General features: G+C 53.9%; 1 protein-coding gene across 1 annotated transcript in view; it reads left to right on the top strand.

Annotated features, from left to right (window-relative positions):
* The window catches only part of OBSCN (obscurin, cytoskeletal calmodulin and titin-interacting RhoGEF), a 155,949-nt gene that overhangs the window by 39,028 nt on the left and 99,368 nt on the right, over nucleotides 1-17,553 (top strand). Inside the window, exon 2 of the mRNA XM_072131628.1 lies at nucleotides 6,632-7,754. Coding sequence (XP_071987729.1) covers nucleotides 6,641-7,754 — 1,114 coding nt within the window. The 5' untranslated portion in view covers nucleotides 6,632-6,640. The remainder of the gene's footprint in view (nucleotides 1-6,631; nucleotides 7,755-17,553) is intronic.

The following is a 17,553-nucleotide window of genomic DNA, read 5'->3' as shown; positions in this document are numbered from 1 at the left end:
ATGTCCCGGATGACACTGGGATGTCCCGGATGGCACAGGGATGTCCCGGATGGCACAGAGATGTCCCGCATGACATAGCGATTTCCCGTATGACACAGGGATGTCCGGTATGGCACAACAATTTCCCGTACGACACGGCGATGTCCCGTATGGCACAAAAAATTTCACGCATGACACAGCGATGTCCCGTATCACACAGCGCTGTCCCGTATGACACAGGGATGTCAATTATGGCTCAGAGATGTCCCGTATGACACAGCAATGTCCCGTATGACACAGCGATGTCCCGTATGACACAGTGATGTCCCGTATGACACAGCGATGTCCCATATGACACAGGGATGTCCTCTATGACACAGGGATGTCCCGTATGACACAACAATGCCCTGTATGGCACAATGATGTCCCGTATGACAAAGGGATGTCCCATTGGACACAGAGATGTCCCGTATGACACAGCGATGTCCCGTATGACACAGCGATGTCCAGTATGACTCAGGGATGTCCAGTATGACACAGCGATGTGTCCAGTATGACTCAGGGATGTCCCGTATGACACAGGGATGTCCAGTATGACACAGGGATGTCCAGTATGACACAGCGATGTCCCGTATGACACAGGGATGTCCCGTATGACACAACAATTTCCCGTATGACGCAGGGATGTCCCGTATGACGCAGGGATGATGTCCCGTATGACGCAGGGATGTCCCGTATAACACAGGGATGTCTAATATGACACAGGGATGTCCCGTATGACACAGCGATGTCCCGTATGACACAGCGGTGTACCGTATGACACAGCGATGTCCCGTATGACACAGCGATGTCCCATATGACACAAGGATGTCCCGTATGGCACAACAATTTTCCGTATGACACAGCGATTTCCCGTATGACACATCAATTTCCCGTATGACACAGCGATGTCCCGTATGACACAGCGTTGTCTCGTATGACCCAGGGATGTCCCGTATGACACAGGGATGTCCCGTATGACCCAGGGATGTCTCATATGACACAGGGATGTCCCGGATGACAGAGGGATGTCCCGTATGGCACAGGGATGTCCCGTATGGCACAGGGATGTCCCGGATGACAGAGGGATGTCCTGTATGGCACAGAGATGTCCCGTATGACACAGCGATTGCCCGTATGACACAGGGTAGTCCCGTATGACACAGAGATGTCCCGTATGGCACAACAATTTCCCTTATGACACGGCGATGTCCCGTATGACACAGTGATCTCCCGTATGACACAGGGATGTCCCATATGACATTTTAAAGGGCCAGCGCACCAAGAATTGGCGCTGACCAACCCCCGGTTCTGCTTAACTTCCAGCTCCTTCCTGTGTCCTCTGCCGGATCTTTGTGCCTCACAGCCCTAGAGAAAGCTTGTCTATGCCCTTCACTTGTATTCCGAATTCCCATTGTGACCCCATTTCCGTTATTGACTCTGATCCTGTGCTGCCTGTCCTGACCTACCGCTACATCCTGACTCTGATCCTGTGCTGCTTTTTCCTGACATACCGCTACATCCCTGACTCTGATCCTGTGCTGCCTGTCTCGACCACCTGCCTGTCCCTGGTGAAAACCGGGACCCACTTAGACTCTGGTCCCAGGTGTTGGCTTACTCCATCACCTGTGGTGGTCCAGAGGATCCACTACCCCTGATCCTGACAGTAATATCCGGCCATGGATCCCGCCGAGGTTCTGTTTGCTGATCTTACCACCATCCAGCAGTCTCAGATTGCTGCGCAAGAACCGGTTGACATCCGGTTTACCGAGCGCTCTGAGGAGCAACCTCTGGAACAATGGCAAGTCAGGACCTGATGTCTGCCCGGCCCGGTTCCTCCAAAGACCACCTCAGCCGTCTTTAGTGTCTGCTGCAGAGGAGCCGATGCAGGGGGATGTCACGGGTGCTCCTGCGACCTATGTTTCAGGTCACAAGTGCACCTGTGTGCCCCCTCTCACCGGCAGCTTCACTCACCTAGCTGTGCAAAACCCGAAAACGTCCGAAAATGTGACGAAAGTGCAGCCGCGGACCCAAATAACAAGCCTAATTATCTCCATCACATTATCCCTATAATCTCCAGGGGGGGGGGGCACATTATTTCCTATAATCTCCGGGGGGGGGGGGGGGCACATTATTCACTATAATCTCCGGGGGAGGGGGGCATGACTGATCTGCAGGTGCTGGGCAGCGGGGGAAGGGGTGCGGACACATAGCTCAGAGATTAGAGGACTATTTTAGTGACAAGATTTGCTGTTTCCCTTCTGGGAGATGAAATACAATGAGAGCGCTGACATAGGACGTGACATTTATGGGGGATTCTCCTGTGTAATGAATCCTGTGCGGCCCCCAGAGCCTCATTCACACATGACTATCATGGACTTGTTCTGCCTGTGGTGATCGCTGGGCAGATACACGTGTGCTGCTTGTGTAACCCCCCACCGGGGCATTGCCTTTTCCCGGGGCAGCCGCATCCCTGGATATTGGAGCGGCTGGCGGAGCGGAGCCTTGCAATTGTCTGCGGTCAGGGTGCAGGGTACCAGGGGCAGAGGCCGCGTCCAACCCCAATGTAGATGTAGGGATCCCTGCTGATGGTAAATGGGGCGCACTTCATAGCGGCTGCTCTATACCGGGATCTCTCGGAAACAATGGAGGTTCACCATAACATTCACAGTTATTCCGGAACACGGCAGTGGCCGCATGACCAGGAACAATCCACTGATGGGTCACTGGATGAATGTTGTTCTGCAGGAAGTGCTCACAGCCCGGTATAGGGGGCTTCAGGTTGGAGGTGAGGGGCTGCTATGCCGGGCTCCAGGGCAGGCTCTGGTATAGGAGTATCAGGCTGGAGGTGCATAGAGCGTGTATCACAGTGTAACTCTATGGAGGCTCTAGTGATATAACATCCCCCCAGTGTAACCAGTAATACCATAGTCTAGTGGATGGGGGCGCTGTATCTCTATATACCAGTGCATGGAGCAGGTGTCACAGTGTAACTCTATGGAGGCTCTAGTGATATAACATCCCCCAGTGTAACCTGTAATACCATAGTCTAGAGGATGGGGGCGCTGTATCTCTATATACCAGTGCATGGAGCGTGTGTCACAGTGTAACTCTATGGAGGCTCTAGTGATATAACACCCCCCAGTGTAACCAGTAATACCATAGTCTAGTGGATGGGGGCGCTGTATCTCTATATACCAGTGCATGGAGCCTGTGTCACAGTGTAACTCTATGGAGGCTCTAGTGATATAACATCCCCCAGTGTAACCAGTAATACCATAGTCTAGTGGATGGGGGCGCTGTACCTCTATATACCAGTGCATGGAGCCTGTGTCACAGTGTAACTCTATGGAGGCTCTAGTGATATAACATCCCCCCAGTGTAACCTGTAATACCATAGTCTAGAGGATGGGGGCGCTGTATCTCTATATACCAGTGCATGGAGCAGGTGTCACAGTGTAACTCTATGGAGGCTCTAGTGATATAACATCCTCCCAGTGTAACCAGTAATACCATAGTCTAGTGGATGGGGGCGCTGTATCTCTATATACCAGTGCATGGAGCCTGTGTCACAGTGTAACTCTATGGAGGCTCTAGTGATATAACATCCCCCAGTGTAACCTGTAATACCATAGTCTAGAGGATGGGGGCGCTGTATCTCTATATACCAGTGCATGGAGCAGGTGTCACAGTGTAACTCTATGGAGGCTCTAGTGATATAACATCCTCCCAGTGTAACCTGTAATACCATAGTCTAGTGGGTGGGGGCGCTGTACCTCTATATACCAGTGCATGGAGCCTGTGTCACAGTGTAACTCTATGGAGGCTCTAGTGATATAACATCCCCCAGTGTAACCAGTAATACCATAGTCTAGTGGATGGGGGCGCTGTATCTCTATATACCAGTGCATGGAGCGTGTGTCACCGTGTAACTCTATGGAGGCTCTAGTGATATAACATCCCCCAGTGTAACCAGTAATACCATAGTCTAGTGCAGTGGTGGCGAACCTATGGCACGGGTGCCAGAGGTGGCACTCAGAGCCCTCACTGTGGGCACCCAGGCCACATTGCCCCAACAAGTTCACCAGACACTACTCAAAGAATCTACCTGCAGTCACAGGCAATATAGATGGTGCTCTCAGCATTATTTTAAAGCAAGACATCCTTGGCTTCTTCGGACTGTAGAAAGAGTGAGAAGGTATGGACAGGGGTGGTTTATCGATGTAGGTCCTTCTTCTGTTGAATTTGTGGTAGAACAGAGAGCAATAAGTTACTGCTTCAATTGCTGTTTTAGGACTTTGCAATAAATAAATGGGTTTTGGTTGTAATTTGGGCACTTGGTCTCGAAAAGGTTTGCCATCACTGGTCTAGTGGATGGGGGCGCTGTATCTCTATATACCAGTGCATGGAGCAGGTGTCACAGTGTAACTCTATGGAGGCTCTAGTGATATAACATCCCCCAGTGTAACCAGTAATACCATAGTCTAGTGGATGGGGGCGCTGTACCTCTATATACCAGTGCATGGAGCCTGTGTCACAGTGTAACTCTATGGAGGCTCTAGTGATATAACATCCCCCCAGTGTAACCAGTAATACCATAGTCTAGTGGATGGGGGCGCTGTATCTCTATATACCAGTGCATGGAGCCTGTGTCACAGTGTAACTCTATGGAGGCTCTAGTGATATAACATCCCCCCAGTGTAACCAGTAATACCATAGTCTAGTGGATGGGGGCGCTGTACCTCTATATACCAGTGCATGGAGCCTATGTCACAGTGTAACTCTATGGAGGCTCTAGTGATATAACATCCCCCAGTGTAACCAGTAATACCATAGTCTAGTGGATGGGGGTGCTGTATCTCTATATACCAGTACATGGAGCCTGTGTCACAGTGTAACTCTATGGAGGCTCTAGTGATATAACATCCCCCAGTGTAACCAGTAATACCATAGTCTAGTGGATGGGGGTGCTGTATCTCTATATACCAGTGCATGGAGCCTGTGTCACAGTGTAACTCTATGGAGGCTCTAGTGATATAACATCCCCCCAGTGTAACCAGTAATACCATAGTCTAGTGGATGGGGGCGCTGTATCTCTATATACCAGTGCATGGAGCAGGTGTCACAGTGTAACTCTATGGAGGCTCTAGTGATATAACATCCCCCAGTGTAACCAGTAATACCATAGTCTAGTGGATGGGGGCGCTGTACCTCTATATACCAGTGCATGGAGCCTGTGTCACAGTGTAACTCTATGGAGGCTCTAGTGATATAACATCCCCCCAGTGTAACCAGTAATACCATAGTCTAGTGGATGGGGGCGCTGTATCTCTATATACCAGTGCATGGAGCCTGTGTCACAGTGTAACTCTATGGAGGCTCTAGTGATATAACATCCCCTCCAGTGTAACCAGTAATACCATAGTCTAGTGGATGGGGGCGCTGTATCTCTATATACCAGTGCATGGAGCCTGTGTCACAGTGTAACTCTATGGAGGCTCTAGTGATATAACATCCCCCAGTGTAACCAGTAATACCATAGTCTAGTGGATGGGGGTGCTGTATCTCTATATACCAGTGCATGGAGCAGGTGTCACAGTGTAACTCTATGGAGGCTCTAGTGATATAACATCCCCCAGTGTAACCAGTAATACCATAGTCTAGTGGATGGGGGCGCTGTACCTCTATATACCAGTGCATGGAGCAGGAGTCACAGTGTAACTCTATGGAGGCTCTAGTGATATAACATCCCCCAGTGTAACCAGTAATACCATAGTCTAGTGGGTGGGGGCGCTGTATCTCTATATACCAGTGCATGGAGCCTGTGTCACAGTGTAACTCTATGGAGGCTCTAGTGATATAACATCCCCCAGTGTACCCAGTAATACCATAGTCTAGTGGATGGGGGCGCTGTACCTCTATATACCAGTGCATGGAGCCTGTGTCACAGTGTAACTCTATGGAGGCTCTAGTGATATAACATCCCCCAGTGTAACCAGTAATACCATAGTCTAGTGGATGGGGGCGCTGTATCTCTATATACCAGTGCATGGAGCCTGTGTCACAGTGTAACTCTATGGAGGCTCTAGTGATATAACATCCCCCCAGTGTAACCAGTAATACCATAGTCTAGTGGATGGGGGCGCTGTACCTCTATATACCAGTGCAGGGAGCCTGTGTCACAGTGTAACTCTATGGAGGCTCTAGTGAAGCTCTATGTTAGATTAGTGTAAAGATCCTGCCTCCAAGAGAGTTGAGTTTGTAGGTTCCAATACCGTCTGATCAAAAGTGAATTAAAAGGATAATATTAAATAATTTAGATACCTTGTGCCAGAGGAAACCCTCAGAGATGTGGAAACTCCATCTATGGACAGGTGAAGGATTTCCCTCACACAGAGAGGATTCCCTTATAGGAACCAACACGTATCCCAAACTGGTCCCTTTCAGAGCTGCAGTCCGTATCCCACTAGGTCATGGCTAATGCTCCAGTCACACCAAGAGCAGCTGTGACACTTGTGCTGCTTTGCTGTGACATCAGTGGAGCTTCTGGATACAGTGACACTATTCTATTTCCATGTCATCTTCTCCTCTGACTTTTATGATCTCTTTGCAGATTTCCAAGATGGATTCCAGCTCATTCAGTGGCGTACCGCGATTCCTCACGCGGCCCAAGGCATTCATGCCGTCTGTGGGCAAAGATGTCACCTTGAGTTGTCAGATTGTCGGAAGCCCTTCCCCCACAGTCACCTGGGAAAAGGACAAGTTGCAGATTGAGTCTGGAGGTCGCTTTAAGATGGTGCAAGATGGTCAACTCTACCAGCTAACCATCTACGACTTATCCTTCCAGGACAGCGGTCAGTACATCTGCCGGGCCATAAACAACATCGGCGAAGCGTTTGCTGCAGTCACAGTCAATGTTGGCGAGGACAGCGCAGTGGTGGAGTGTGCGCCATACTTTATCCTCAAGCCGATCACCGCGAGAGTCAGCCTGGGAGAAGATGCCACCCTCCTGTGCCGAGTACAAGGTCACCCACCACCAGTGTTGACCTGGGAAAAAGATGGCCACCAGGTGGGGACAGCGTCTGACTCTAATCGCATACGTTCGGAGTCTCATGGAGATTCCAGCTCCCTACGGATCCACTGTGTTCGTTTCTCAGACAGCGGGACGTACCTGTGCCGAGCGGAGAACTCTGTGGGCCAGGCCAAGGCTTCTGCGTCGCTGTCTATTGACTCTTTTAGCAATGTTAACAGCAACTGTACTGGCGCAGTGGAGCCTTTATATGGTAAAACGGCCTCACTGCTGTCTCATCTACAGAAACGGCGCCAGGAGATCCGAAAAACGGACCTCTCAATCATGGGCAGCTACGAGTCAGGCACCACATGCTATGGAGGGCTGGACACACTGACCAGTTTGGGCTTGTCCATGGACTATGAAAGGGCGGCCACCCTTACACCCAAAGGTACCTTAAGCGTCCTAACCCGCACCTGCACCGTGACGGAGGGCAAACACGCCAAGATGAGCTGCTTTGTCACTGGTGAACCCAAACCTGAGATAGTGTGGAAGAAGGATGGCGAGGTGATCACAGAGGGCCGCAGGCACGTGGTCTATGAGGACGAGCAGGAAAACTTTGTGCTCAAAATTCTATTCTGCAAACAAATGGACAATGGATTGTACACGTGCACAGCGTCCAACCTGGCCGGTCAGACCTACAGCTCTGTCCTGGTCATCGTCAAAGGTGAGTGACTAGGGCCAGGGCATCTATCTGACATGGTGGTGGTTGGTAATATAATGAATGTATGAGACCCTCAAATCCTGCACCTCAGGACCATTCAGAACCCATTGATTCTAACGTCATTTGATTCTGGTTATGGATGGGGCTCAAGTAACAAAAGTGCGAGAGGGGGCCAAAGACATTAGAAGACCCAGATGGGGTGACAGTATCTGCACAATGTAGCTGGGACTAAGCTGGATGAAGGATCACACATTGTGACTCTAGTGGTCGATGTCTGTCTTGGTCTGAGGGTTTGAGTACACCAAAGGGTCGACGTCTCTAAGGGCAACCTGATGGAGAGCAGTTGTCGACCTCTCCGGCCGTGGTGGAGGACATTCCTTAAAATAGCAGATATCTGTTACATAGTGTAATCTGTGACACATCTACCCGATGGAGCCAAGAACTTCTGAGGATGTTTGGCAAGCTCTGTGTAAAGGAATGATTATTATTATGTGGTGGAGGACCTTTCTGAGGAGAACAATCACTAGGAACACAGTGGCCCCTCCACCTAATGCAGCCTAAGGCTTTCTGAGGCTTTGGTGTAGAACATCTCTTAGGAGAGCAGAAACTAGTCAGACAGTGACACCTCCACCTCATGGAGGACCTCAGAGCAGACACTAGGCAGACAGTGACTCCTCCGCCTCATGGAGGACCTCAGAGCAGACACTAGGCAGACAGTGACTCCTCCACCTCATGGAGGACCTCAGAGCAGACAATAGGCAGACAGTGATACCTCCACCTCATGGAGGACCTCAGAGCAGACACTAGGCAGACAGTGACTCCTCCACCTCATGGAGGACCTCACCGCAGACACTAGGCAGACAGTGACTCCTCCACCTCATGGAGGACCTCATAGCAGACACTAGGCAGACAGTGACCCCTCCACCTCATGGAGGACCTCATAGCAGACACTAGGCAGACAGTCACCCCTCCACCTCATGGAGGACCTCATAGCAGACACTAGGCAGACAGTCACCCCTCCACCTCATGGAGGACCTCAGAGCAGACACTAGGCAGTCAGTGACTCCTCCACCTCATGGAGGACCTCAGAGCAGACACTAGGCAGACAGTGACCCCTCCACCTCATGGAGGACCTCAGCGCAGACAATAGGCAGACAGTGACCCCTCCACTTCATGGAAGACCTCAGCGCAGACACTAGGCAGACTGTGACTCGTCCACCTCATGGAGGACCTCAGAGCAGACACTAGGCAGACAGTGACTCGTCCACCTCATGGAGGACCTCAGAGCAGACAATAGGCAGACAGTGATCCCTCCACCTCATGGAGGACCTCAGAGCAGACACTAGGCAGACAGTGACTCCTCCACCTCATGGAGGACCTCACTGCAGACACTAGGCAGACAGTGACTCCTCCACCTCATGGAGGACCTCAGAGCAGAAACTAGGCAGACAGTGACTCCTCCACCTCATGGAGGACCTCAGAGCAGACACTAGGCAGACAGTGACTCCTCCACCTCATGGAGGACCTCAGAGCAGACACTAGGCAGACAGTGACTCCTCCACCTCATGGAGGACCTCAGAGCAGACAATAGGCAGACAGTGACACCTCCACCTCATGGAGGACCTCAGAGCAGACACTAGGCAGACAGTGACTCCTCCACCTCATGGAGGACCTCAGAGCAGACACTAGGCAGACAGTGACTCCTCCACCTCATGGAGGACCTCCGAGCAGACACTAGGCAGACAGTGACTCCTCCACCTCATGGAAGAGCTCAGAGCAGACACTAGGCAGACAGTGACCCCTCCACCTCATGGAGGACCTCAGAGCAGGCACTAGGCAGACAGTGACTCCTCCACCTCATGGAGGACCTCAGAGCAGACACTAGGCAGACAGTGACTCCTCCTCCTCATGGAGGACCTCAGAGCAGACACTAGGCAGACAGTGACCCCTCCACCTCATGGAGGACCTCAGAGCAGACACTAGGCAGACAGTGACCCCTCCACCTCATGGAGGACCTCAGAGCAGACACTAGGCAGACAGTGACCCCTCCACCTCATGGAGGACCTCAGAGCAGACACTAGGCAGACAGTGACCCCTCCACCTCATGGAGGACCTCATAGCAGACACTAGGCAGACAGTCACCCCTCCACCTCATGGAGGACCTCAGAGCAGACACTAGGCAGACAGTCACCCCTCCACCTCATGGAGGACCTCAGAGCAGACACTAGGCAGTCAGTGACTCCTCCACCTCATGGAGGACCTCAGAGCAGACACTAGGCAGACAGTGACCCCTCCACCTCATGGAGGACCTCAGCGCAGACAATAGGCAGACAGTGACCCCTCCACTTCATGGAAGACCTCAGCGCAGACACTAGGCAGACTGTGACTCGTCCACCTCATGGAGGACCTCAGAGCAGACACTAGGCAGACAGTGACTCGTCCACCTCATGGAGGACCTCAGAGCAGACAATAGGCAGACAGTGATCCCTCCACCTCATGGAGGACCTCAGAGCAGACACTAGGCAGACAGTGACTCCTCCACCTCATGGAGGACCTCACTGCAGACACTAGGCAGACAGTGACTCCTCCACCTCATGGAGGACCTCAGAGCAGACACTAGGCAGACAGTGACCCCTCCACCTCATGGAGGACCTCATAGCAGACACTAGGCAGACAGTCACCCCTCCACCTCATGGAGGACCTCAGAGCAGACACTAGGCAGACAGTCACCCCTCCACCTCATGGAGGACCTCAGAGCAGACACTAGGCAGTCAGTGACTCCTCCACCTCATGGAGGACCTCAGAGCAGACACTAGGCAGACAGTGACCCCTCCACCTCATGGAGGACCTCAGCGCAGACAATAGGCAGACAGTGACCCCTCCACTTCATGGAAGACCTCAGCGCAGACACTAGGCAGACTGTGACTCGTCCACCTCATGGAGGACCTCAGAGCAGACACTAGGCAGACAGTGACTCGTCCACCTCATGGAGGACCTCAGAGCAGACACTAGGCAGACAGTGACTCCTCCACCTCATGGAGGACCTCACCGCAGACACTAGGCAGACAGTGACTCCTCCACCTCATGGAGGACCTCAGAGCAGACAATAGGCAGACAGTGACACCTCCACCTCATGGAGGACCTCAGAGCAGACACTAGGCAGACAGTGACTCCTCCACCTCATGGAGGACCTCAGAGCAGACACTAGGCAGACAGTGACTCCTCCACCTCATGGAGGACCTCCGAGCAGACACTAGGCAGACAGTGACTCCTCCACCTCATGGAAGAGCTCAGAGCAGACACTAGGCAGACAGTGACCCCTCCACCTCATGGAGGACCTCAGAGCAGGCACTAGGCAGACAGTGACTCCTCCACCTTATGGAGGACCTCAGAGCAGACACTAGGCAGACAGTGACTCCTCCTCCTCATGGAGGACCTCAGTGCAGACACTAGGCAGACAGTGACTCCTCCACCTCATGGAGGACCTCAGAGCAGACACTAGGCAGACAGTGACCCCTCCACCTCATGGAGGACCTCAGAGCAGACACTAGGCAGACAGTGACTCCTCCACCTCATGGAGGACCTCAGAGCAGACACTAGGCAGACAGTGACTCCTTTACCTCATGGAGGACCTCAGAGCAGACACTAGGCAGACAGTGACTCCTCCACCTCATGAAGGACCTCAGAGCAGACACTAGGCAGACAGTGACTCCTTTACCTCATGGAGGACCTCAGAGCAGACACTAGACAGACAGTGACTCCCCCACCTCATGGAGGACCTCAGAGCAGACACTAGGCAGACAGTGACTCCTCCACCTCATGGAGGACCTCAGAGCAGACACTAGGCAGACAGTGACTCCTCCACCTCATGGAGGACCTCAGAGCAGACACTAGGCAGACAGTGACACCTCCACCTCATGGAGGACCTCAGAGCAGAAACTAGGTAGACAGTGACCCCTCCACCTCATGGAGGACCTCAGAGCAGACACTAGGCAGACAGTGACCCCTCCACCTCATGGAGGACCTCAGAGCAGACACAAGGCAGTCAGTGAACCCTCCACCTCTTGGAGGACCTCAGAGCAGACACTAGGCAGACAGTGACCCCTCCACCTCATGGAGGACCTCAGAGCAGACACTAGGCAGACAGTGACACCTCCACCTCATGGAGGACCTCAGAGCAGACACTAGGCAAACAGTGACTCCTCCACCTCATGGAAGACCCCAGAGCAGACACTAGGCAGACAGTGACCCCCTCCACCTCATGGAGGACCTCAGAGCAGACACTAGGCAGACAGTGACACCTCCACCTCATGGAGGACCTCAGAGCAGACACTAGTCAGACAGTGACCCCTCCACCTCATGGAGGACCTCACCGCAGACACTAGGCAGACAGTGACTCCTCCACCTCATGGAGGACCTCAGAGCAGACACTAGGCAGACAGTGACTCCTCCACCTCATGGAGGACCTCAGAGCAGACACTAGGCAGACAGTGACACCTCCACCTCATGGAGGACCTCAGAGCAGACACTAATCAGACAGTGACCCCTCCACCTCATGGAGGACCTCACCGCAGACACTAGGCAGACAGTGACTCCTCCACCTCATGGAGGACCTCAGAGCAGACACTAGGCAGACAGTGACACCTCCACCTCATGGAGGACTTCAGAGCAGACACTAGGCAGACAGTGACCCCTCCACCTCATGGAGGACCTCAGAGCAGACACTAGGCAGACAGTGACCCCTCCACCTCATGGAGGACCTCAGAGCAGACACTAGGCAGACAGTGACCCCTCCACCTCATGGAGGACCTCAGAGCAGACACTAGGCAGACAGTGACCCCTCCACCTCATGGAGGACCTCATAGCAGACACTAGGCAGACAGTCACCCCTCCACCTCATGGAGGACCTCAGAGCAGACACTAGGCAGACAGTCACCCCTCCACCTCATGGAGGACCTCAGAGCAGACACTAGGCAGTCAGTGACTCCTCCACCTCATGGAGGACCTCAGAGCAGACACTAGGCAGACAGTGACCCCTCCACCTCATGGAGGACCTCAGAGCAGGCACTAGGCAGACAGTGACTCCTCCACCTCATGGAGGACCTCAGAGCAGACACTAGGCAGACAGTGACTCCTCCTCCTCATGGAGGACCTCAGAGCAGACAATAGGCAGACAGTGACCCCTCCACCTCATGGAGGACCTCAGAGCAGACACTAGGCAGACAGTGACCCCTCCACCTCATGGAGGACCTCAGAGCAGACACTAGGCAGACAGTGACCCCTCCACCTCATGGAGGACCTCAGAGCAGACACTAGGCAGACAGTGACCCCTCCACCTCATGGAGGACCTCATAGCAGACACTAGGCAGACAGTCACCCCTCCACCTCATGGAGGACCTCAGAGCAGACACTAGGCAGACAGTCACCCCTCCACCTCATGGAGGACCTCAGAGCAGACACTAGGCAGTCAGTGACTCCTCCACCTCATGGAGGACCTCAGAGCAGACACTAGGCAGACAGTGACCCCTCCACCTCATGGAGGACCTCAGCGCAGACAATAGGCAGACAGTGACCCCTCCACTTCATGGAAGACCTCAGCGCAGACACTAGGCAGACTGTGACTCGTCCACCTCATGGAGGACCTCAGAGCAGACACTAGGCAGACAGTGACTCGTCCACCTCATGGAGGACCTCAGAGCAGACAATAGGCAGACAGTGATCCCTCCACCTCATGGAGGACCTCAGAGCAGACACTAGGCAGACAGTGACTCCTCCACCTCATGGAGGACCTCACTGCAGACACTAGGCAGACAGTGACTCCTCCACCTCATGGAGGACCTCAGAGCAGACACTAGGCAGACAGTGACCCCTCCACCTCATGGAGGACCTCATAGCAGACACTAGGCAGACAGTCACCCCTCCACCTCATGGAGGACCTCAGAGCAGACACTAGGCAGACAGTCACCCCTCCACCTCATGGAGGACCTCAGAGCAGACACTAGGCAGTCAGTGACTCCTCCACCTCATGGAGGACCTCAGAGCAGACACTAGGCAGACAGTGACCCCTCCACCTCATGGAGGACCTCAGCGCAGACAATAGGCAGACAGTGACCCCTCCACTTCATGGAAGACCTCAGCGCAGACACTAGGCAGACTGTGACTCGTCCACCTCATGGAGGACCTCAGAGCAGACACTAGGCAGACAGTGACTCGTCCACCTCATGGAGGACCTCAGAGCAGACAATAGGCAGACAGTGATCCCTCCACCTCATGGAGGACCTCAGAGCAGACACTAGGCAGACAGTGACTCCTCCACCTCATGGAGGACCTCACTGCAGACACTAGGCAGACAGTGACTCCTCCACCTCATGGAGGACCTCAGAGCAGAAACTAGGCAGACAGTGACTCCTCCACCTCATGGAGGACCTCAGAGCAGACACTAGGCAGACAGTGACTCCTCCACCTCATGGAGGACCTCAGAGCAGATACTAGGCAGACAGTGACTCCTCCACCTCATGGAGGACCTCAGAGCAGACAATAGGCAGACAGTGACACCTCCACCTCATGGAGGACCTCAGAGCAGACACTAGGCAGACAGTGACTCCTCCACCTCATGGAGGACCTCAGAGCAGACACTAGGCAGACAGTGACTCCTCCACCTCATGGAGGACCTCCGAGCAGACACTAGGCAGACAGTGACTCCTCCACCTCATGGAAGAGCTCAGAGCAGACACTAGGCAGACAGTGACCCCTCCACCTCATGGAGGACCTCAGAGCAGGCACTAGGCAGACAGTGACTCCTCCACCTTATGGAGGACCTCAGAGCAGACACTAGGCAGACAGTGACTCCTCCTCCTCATGGAGGACCTCAGTGCAGACACTAGGCAGACAGTGACTCCTCCACCTCATGGAGGACCTCAGAGCAGACACTAGGCAGACAGTGACCCCTCCACCTCATGGAGGACCTCAGAGCAGACACTAGGCAGACAGTGACTCCTCCACCTCATGGAGGACCTCAGAGCAGACACTAGGCAGACAGTGACTCCTTTACCTCATGGAGGACCTCAGAGCAGACACTAGGCAGACAGTGACTCCTCCACCTCATGAAGGACCTCAGAGCAGACACTAGGCAGACAGTGACTCCTTTACCTCATGGAGGACCTCAGAGCAGACACTAGGCAGACAGTGACTCCCCCACCTCATGGAGGACCTCAGAGCAGACACTAGGCAGACAGTGACTCCTCCACCTCATGGAGGACCTCAGAGCAGACACTAGGCAGGCAGTGACTCCTCCACCTCATGGAGGACCTCAGAGCAGACACTAGGCAGACAGTGACACCTCCACCTCATGGAGGACCTCAGAGCAGAAACTAGGTAGACAGTGACCCCTCCACCTCATGGAGGACCTCAGAGCAGACACTAGGCAGACAGTGACCCCTCCACCTCATGGAGGACCTCAGAGCAGACACAAGGCAGTCAGTGAACCCTCCACCTCTTGGAGGACCTCAGAGCAGACACTAGGCAGACAGTGACCCCTCCACCTCATGGAGGACCTCAGAGCAGACACTAGGCAGACAGTGACACCTCCACCTCATGGAGGACCTCAGAGCAGACACTAGGCAAACAGTGACTCCTCCACCTCATGGAAGACCCCAGAGCAGACACTAGGCAGACAGTGACCCCCTCCACCTCATGGAGGACCTCAGAGCAGACACTAGGCAGACAGTGACACCTCCACCTCATGGAGGACCTCAGAGCAGACACTAGTCAGACAGTGACCCCTCCACCTCATGGAGGACCTCACCGCAGACACTAGGCAGACAGTGACTCCTCCACCTCATGGAGGACCTCAGAGCAGACACTAGGCAGACAGTGACTCCTCCACCTCATGGAGGACCTCAGAGCAGACACTAGGCAGACAGTGACACCTCCACCTCATGGAGGACCTCAGAGCAGACACTAATCAGACAGTGACCCCTCCACCTCATGGAGGACCTCAGAGCAGACATTAGGCTGACAGTGACCTTTCCACCTCATGGAGGACCTCAGAGCAGACACTAGGCAGACAGTGACTCATCCACCCCATGGAGGACCTCAGAGGAGACACTAGGCAGACAGTGACTCCTCCACCTCATGGAGGACCTTAGAGCAGACACTAGGCAGACAGTGACTCCTCCACCTCATGGAGGACCTCAGAGCAGACACTAGGCAGACAGTGACTCCTCCACCTCATAGAGGACCTTAGAGCAGACACTAGGCAGACAGTGACTCCTCCACCTCATGGAGGACCTCAGTGCAGACACTAGGCAGACAGTGACTCCTCCACTTCATGGAGGACCTCAGAGCAGACACTAGGCAGACAGTGACCCCTCCACCTCATGGAGGACCTCAGAGCAGACACTAGGCAGACAGTGACTCCTCCACCTCATGGAGGACCTCAGAGCAGACACTAGGCAGACAGTGACACCTCCACCTCATGGAGGACCTCAGAGTAGACACTAGGCAGACAGTGACTCCTCCACCTCATGGAGGACCTCACCGCAGACACTAGGCAGACAGTGACCCCTCCACCTCATGGAGGACCTCAGAGCAGACACTAGGCAGACAGTGACTCCTCCACCTCATGGAGGACCTCAGAGCAGACACTAGGCAGACAGTGACCCCCTCCACCTCATGGAGGACCTCAGAGCAGACACTAGGCAGACAGTGACACCTCCACCTCATGGAGGACCTCAGAGCAGACACTAGTCAGACAGTGACCCCTCCACCTCATGGAGGACCTCACCGCAGACACTAGGCAGACAGTGACTCCTCCACCTCATGGAGGACCTCAGAGCAGACACTAGGCAGACAGTGACTCCTCCACCTCATGGAGGACCTCAGAGCAGACACTAGGCAGACAGTGACACCTCCACCTCATGGAGGACCTCAGAGCAGACACTAATCAGACAGTGACCCCTCCACCTCATGGAGGACCTCACCGCAGACACTAGGCAGACAGTGACTCCTCCACCTCATGGAGGACCTCAGAGCAGACACTAGGCAGACAGTGACACCTCCACCTCATGGAGGACCTCAGAGCAGACACTAGGCAGACAGTGACACCTCCACCTCATGGAGGACCTCAGAGCAGACACTAGGCAGACAGTGACCCCTCCACCTCATGGAGGACCTCAGAGCAGACACTAGGCAGACAGTGACCCCTCCACCTCATGGAGGACCTCAGAGCAGACACTAGGCTGACAGTGACCTTTCCACCTCATGGAGGACCTCAGAGCAGACACTAGGCAGACAGTGACTCATCCACCCCATGGAGGACCTCAGAGGAGACACTAGGCAGACAGTGACTCCTCCACCTCATGGAGGACCTTAGAGCAGACACTAGGCAGACAGTGACTCCTCCACCTCATGGAGGACCTCAGAGCAGACACTAGGCAGACAGTGACTCCTCCACCTCATGGAGGACCTTAGAGCAGACACTAGGCAGACAGTGACTCCTCCACCTCATGGAGGACCTCAGTGCAGACACTAGGCAGACAGTGACTCCTCCACTTCATGGAGGACCTCAGAGCAGACACTAGGCAGACAGTGACTCCTCCACCTCATGGAGGACCTCAGAGCAGACACTAGGCAGACAGTGACACCTCCACCTCATGGAGGACCTCAGAGTAGACACTAGGCAGACAGTGACTCCTCCACCTCATGGAGGACCTCACCGCAGACACTAGGCAGACAGTGACCCCTCCACCTCATGGAGGACCTCAGAGCAGACACTAGGCAGACAGTGACTCCTCCACCTCAT

This window comes from Engystomops pustulosus, unplaced genomic scaffold (genome assembly GCF_040894005.1).
Source record: "Engystomops pustulosus unplaced genomic scaffold, aEngPut4.maternal MAT_SCAFFOLD_109, whole genome shotgun sequence".
Lineage (NCBI taxonomy): Eukaryota > Metazoa > Chordata > Amphibia > Anura > Leptodactylidae > Engystomops > Engystomops pustulosus.
Note: the sequence above shows the minus strand (reverse complement) of the source record. Positions and strands in the feature narration are given on the sequence as shown.